At 36.9% G+C, this 6,000-nt stretch overlaps 1 protein-coding gene across 1 annotated transcript; it reads left to right on the plus strand.

Moving 5' to 3' along the window:
- Positions 1-458: 458 nt before the first annotated feature.
- LOC143532613 (anthocyanidin 3-O-glucosyltransferase 6-like) lies at positions 459-2,947 on the plus strand. The gene is made up of 2 exons (XM_077027617.1): positions 459-1,318; positions 2,249-2,947. Exons 1-2 carry the CDS (start codon positions 475-477, stop codon positions 2,836-2,838), a joined length of 1,434 nt encoding a protein of 477 aa, XP_076883732.1. The 5' UTR covers positions 459-474; the 3' UTR covers positions 2,839-2,947.
- The last annotated feature ends 3,053 nt before the right edge of the window (positions 2,948-6,000 follow it).

Consider the following 6,000-nt stretch of genomic DNA (forward strand, 5'->3'; position numbering starts at 1 on the left):
AAACTGCACAAGTCAAATCTTTATAAATTATTGTAAGCGTAAGAAATATAGAAAAAGAATGCTAAAATAAACTTATGTGAGTACGATAAATATATATATATATATATATATATATATATATATATATATATATATATATATATATATATATATATATATATATATATAGAGAGAGAGAGAGAGAGAGAGAGAGAGAGAGAGAGAGAGAGAGAGAGATATTATATATAGGACGTGAGAGGTTTTAAAAATTAAACAAATTTTAGAGAAACATAAATTAATATGTTAAATTATATAAGTAGAGATAGAGGATACATGGTATAATACCAGATACACTAATTGATTACAATAATTACAATATTTTTTTTCATTATCACATGTAGGTGGCAGGACCCCATATGATGTATGTGTTTGGTTTACCGGTCACACAACATTAATTTAAAAATGGGTAGTCATTGGAGTCATTTGCAAACAACCATGAAAAAGCAGGAACTTGTTTTCATACCTTTGGCTGCTTCAAGTCATCTAACAGGATCCATACAATTTGCAAAGAGTTTGCTAGATCAAAATGAAAACTTATCAATTACAGTCCTTATTATCCTCTTACCCCCTCAAAAAGATCTTGATCCACACACTAAGTCAGTTGTTTCTTCAAATAACCACATCAAGTTCATCATCATTCCTTCTGCTATCACTAACCATCTTCCGCAACCCTTTTCATCGTCTATATCCGTTGAAATGTTTGTACACCGCGTGTTTGAGAGCCATAAACCTCAAGTCGAACACGCAATCATGGACTTGGTATCGGATGATTCAACACAAATTGTTGGGTTTGTACTTGATATGTTCTCTAGTTGCATGATTGATGTAGCTAACAAGTTCATGGTTCCTTCCTATATGTTTTGTTCCTTTAGCACAGCTTTTCTTGGATTTCTGCTTCATCTCCCGGATCACCACAACCGAGTGGGAGTTAACTTTCATCCGTCTGATTCTGAGTCGGTTATACCGAGTTACCAGAATCATGTTCCTGCAAATGTGCTTCCAGGTGCTGTGTTTGACAAAAGTGGAGGTGGGTATGAATCCTATGTTTATTTTGGTACCAGGCTCAAGGAATGCAAAGGATTTATCGTAAATTCATTTGCTGAGCTCGAACCGTACGCTTTAAATTCGATTTTAACGCCACCAAATGTGTACCCGGTTGGACCTTTAATTGATTTGAAAAACCGTAATGACTCGAGTGGCTCGACTGAGTCTGAGATCAGGAATTGGCTAGATAATCAACCTCTGAAGTCAGTCCTCTTCTTGTGCTTTGGGACTATGGGTATGTTAAGATTTAATTAACTGAAATAAGCTTACTTGTAAGAGTTACATATGGTTTTAGTCCTGTGATTTTACCCAAATAACTATTTTCGTATAAAATTTAAATTTTACTTTCTTTTAATCAAATAGTTTCATTTTTGTATCAACTGAAATGAAGAAAATGGATGGGTTAAGTGACGTGGACAACAATTGATACAGAAATATAATATTGGATTAAAAGTATAACAAATAAACTTTTAGACGAAAATAGTTATTTTGGTCAAATCACATATTTAATTTAAAATTTAATTTTTCTTTTGTTAATCAATCCGTATCAATTGAAAAAAAAAATGGGTTTAGTCGGCTATAGACTACGATTGATACGAAAATAAAAGTATTGGATTAAAAATCCACATGTAAACTTCTGGACTAATAATAGTTATTTGGGTCAAATCATTGGTGTAATTTAAAATTTAAATTTTACTTTTTTTAATCAATTAGTATCAATTGAAAATTGGAAAAAAAATGCATGGGTTAGTGTGCAAAACTACAATTGATACGAAAATTAAAATATTGAATTAGGAAAGTCGCATGTAAACTTCTGGAATAAAATAGTAATTTGGGTCAAATACATGTACAATATGATTCACTATAACAATCCAATTAAGCTTGTGAGATGGATTCGATATTACCTACAACTACAATAACTATCTACATTAATCAAACGAGCCGGGGTCTCAACGGAAGCAGCCTCTCTATTCGTCAGACCCTATCATAGCTTTGCTATTGGTAGGATATACTGAGTAAGATGATGATGTGATTAATCAAACTGCATTGAGCCTCGCTGTGTTATGGTGTCTATATTAATTAAACCACAGTTAACCGTAGAAAAAGAAATAAACATCTATATGAATAATGTTTTAATACTTTGGGTTGTTGATATTCTTAACAGGGTATTTTAATGAATCTCAGCTAGAGCAAATGGCTATTGCACTTGAGCGGAGTGGTCATCGGTTCTTGTGGTCCATACGACAACCACTGAGAGATGGAAATGTCGCCACAAGTGACCACACAAACGTGCAAAAGGTCCTGCCAGATGGGTTTTTAGAAAGAGTGAAAGAGAGAGGGATGGTTTGCGGTTGGGCACCACAAGCCGAAGTGCTAGCCCACGGTGCGGTCAAAGGGTTTGTGTCTCATTGTGGCTGGAACTCTATCTTGGAGAGCTTATGGTATAATGTCCCTATTGCTACATGGCCATTGCATGCAGAACAACAGCTGAATGCGTTTTTGTTGGTGAAGGAGTTGGAACTGGCCGTGGAGTTGAGTTTGAGTTACAGAAGTCACGGGAGTGAGATGGTGATGGCTGATCAGATACAGAGAGCCATAAATTCCTTAATGGATGATGCAAACCCTGTGAGGGAGAAAGTGAAGGATATAAGTGAGAAAGGAAGGAATGCAATGATAAAAGGTGGATCCTCATTTGTTACATTAGAGAAATTGGTTCAAGATATGCTACATAACATTATCAAGCCTGAGCAGTAATAGGCTACGGTGTTATGAATTTATAAACGCCATGATCGGTTATTATCTTACCGACAAGCAGACAAAAACACACCGATTTACAACCTATTCGAGGGTCATTAGCGTTGAAAAAAAAGATGTATTGTTTTTGATTATTTGTTTGATTTCTGGAAACACAAATATGTGCTATTCGTTTATGTGGTGTGTTTATTTTACATTCAATTGAATATTTGCTCATCATCCATGTTCCTGGAGATATACTAATAGTCAACATTCAGAGCAACCTTCGTTTGCAATAAAAGAAAAAAGAAAAAAAAAACGGGACCGTAATTAGTTTGGTACGATCTTACCGATTAATTTAGTTTCAATTAAGTTAATCGGAATTTTTGTTAATGCCTAGTTTGTATAAGCATCAAAAGATTGATAAACAAGCAAAGCAAATGTACCCAGTATAATCTTAAAAGATCAACAATAAACCGAAAAAAGAAAACTTGACATTAATAGAATGTTGAGATAGAATATTTTGGTAATTCATCCTTGTCCCTCTTTGTCATTAACGTATGAAATAAATACAAGTTACCAAACCTCTTTTACAAAATACATGTCTTAACAAAAAAATGCTAATAACAAGGTAAAAGATATAATCTTAATATAAGTCTATTACACCCCGTAGTTGAAGCGGGAGGTGAACGGATGCTGAATCCGGAGCAAAAATCTTCAAATAGCACCCGCGGGAGACCTTTAGTAAAAATATTAGCAATCGAACATGAAGTATACGAACTTGAACTCACTGAACGTGCTCGTGAACAAAGTGAATGTCTAGTTACATGTGCTTAGTCTGCTGATGATGAACCGGGTTGCTTGAAAGATAGATGACTTTGACGTTGTTACAATACATAAGAGTAGCGCGAGAGAGTGGTCGATGAATTTCCAGAAGAAAGTTATGAAGCCAACAGATTTCGGCCACAACGTTGGCCACTCCCCGTCATTCGGCATATTCTGATAAAGAGTGGGATCTTCAAAGGGTTTACCGGAAGTGGAGCCTAACGTTTCATTTGTGCCAAGCGGGATAGCAACAGATTTACTTGACTGCATGCCAGCCCGTTTTATGATATCTTGCGCATACGAACTCTGAGTTAAGAACATAGTGTCACCTGATCACGTAACTGAAATACCAAGGAAGTAACGTGCTGACCAAGATCTTTCATACCAAATTCGGTGGCCAAGTGTAAAAGTAATTCTTTACGTAGAGCATCTGAGGAAGTTGTAAGAAGAATATCATCAACGTACAAAAGAAGAATGTAGAGTCCGTACCTTTAAGAAGTATAAATAAAGAGTTGTCACACCCTTTTTACCGAAATCCCAACATTAGAACTTACCGAAATCCCAACATTAGAACATAATTTGTGAACCATTGATACCACACCCTAAGGGCTTGTTCCAGTCCGACAATGATTTTTTTCAAGCGATATACGTGGTCAGGATAGTTTTTATGTTGAAATCCATTGATTGATACATGTATAACGTCTCATTCAAGGTGCCATGTCATAAGGCATTAGTGTCATCCAGCTGGTGGACTTGCAATGAACACGATAAAGCAATCAAAAAGGCAGTTTGAATTGTATCCGGTTTGACAACCGGGCTAAATATTTCCATGCAACCAATACCAACCTATTGAGAGCGACCATCATAAACCAAACGGGCTTTGTATCGCTTAAGTATGCAATACGCATTATAGTTATGTTTAAACAACCATATGCTTCAAATTATATTCATGTCTGGGTGGCGAGGGACTAGCTCCCAAGTGCTATTTTTAATAAGGGCATGATACTCGTTGTTCATGGTGTTTTTCCACTCCAAAATAGACAAGGCATGGGCGGGATTCTTTGGTATGGGTATAGGGGATGTGGTGGAAATTAAAGATATTATTGGGTTTAATTATCTCGTTCATAACGCCTGTACGCATGGTACGAATGGTAGGTGGTGGCTAAATATTTGTAATGGGAGACAGTTTTGTTGATGTTGGAAGGGAATGTGATGAGGTGGGCTGGGCAGGCGAGAAGATGGAGCTGATCGGGAAGGCCGAGGGTGAAGAGTGGGCTGGGGAGGGGGCCGTAGGTGATTGGGCCGCAGGAGTTGGAGAGGAATGGGTAGGGGTGTTTAGTGAGTGTGTTGAATTATGGGTGGTAGGAGATATGGCAGTGTGGATATTTAGCCGACATAAAGGGTGTTTGGCTTGAGGGTTGTGGGTCCACAAATGGCCGCAAGTGAAGGTAACGAGGGGTAGATAAAAAATCGTAATTTGGAGTAGAGGTGGTAGGTGGATATGTTTGATAAGAAAAAGGGAATATAGTCTCATTAAAAACAATATGCCGGGAGATGGTGATGTGACGAGTTTTTAGATTGAGACATTTGCACCCGTAATTTTTATCGAGAATCCGAGAAATACGTAAGGATTGGAGCGGTAGGCAAGTTTGTGTTGAACAGTGGAGGGGAGAAGGAGCATAAGGATCCAAAAACAAGGAGATGTTCGTAAGAGGAGTGATGATGATAAAGTAGTTCTTTGGGTGTTCTGAAATTTTGTAGTTCGCTTGAAAGAATGTTGTGAAGATATGTAGCCATTACTAGGGCATGATGCCAATAGTTTGTAGGGAGAAAGGCATGGGTAAGAAGGGTTCGAATGATATTATCATGGGCGGATCTATGTAAAAGGGTGTGGGTTCACGGGAACCCACTGAGTTTCGACCTTTATATAGAACGTGTATATAAAATATGATCGTGAACCCATATATAAATTGTGAGTGAACCCATACACATACTTAAAAAGAGGTCTAGTTGTAAATACCTTCCTCTTATATTGCTAGATCCTGAGTTCGATTCACACTTTCAGCTGGTTGTTTTTAATTCTTTTAATTTTAACCGATTCACACTTTCAGCTGGTTGTTGTTAATTCTTTTAACCATTTATTTACTATCTTCACTTACCCTGTCTTCTCCACACAGACCACATTACACAGCCACCATAGAACATTCAGGATCTGTTGTAAATATCAGTTATCAATACAAAGAAACAGTGGATAGCCTGTCAACTTAGGCATAAGAGGCTAACATTTAGCTAGCTTCAGTGTTGGTGCGTGATGTTTGGGATTGCTTATTAAGATCATGTTTTAATAGACAAAGTTAA

Source organism: Bidens hawaiensis, unplaced genomic scaffold (genome assembly GCF_021521415.1).
Source record: "Bidens hawaiensis isolate Kalapana, Puna unplaced genomic scaffold, B.hawaiensis_p1.1 tig00009513_1, whole genome shotgun sequence".
Taxonomy (NCBI): Eukaryota; Viridiplantae; Streptophyta; class Magnoliopsida; order Asterales; family Asteraceae; genus Bidens; species Bidens hawaiensis.

Bases quoted from the DNA above. Each gene is read 5' to 3' on its own strand.
- LOC143532613 (XM_077027617.1), top strand. From the start codon at position 475: ATGAAAAAGCAGGAACTTGTTTTCATACCTTTGGCTGCTTCAAGTCAT. The intron at 1,319-2,248 runs GTATGTTAAGAT...TATTCTTAACAG, and splicing joins CTTGTGCTTTGGGACTATGG to GGTATTTTAATGAATCTCAG.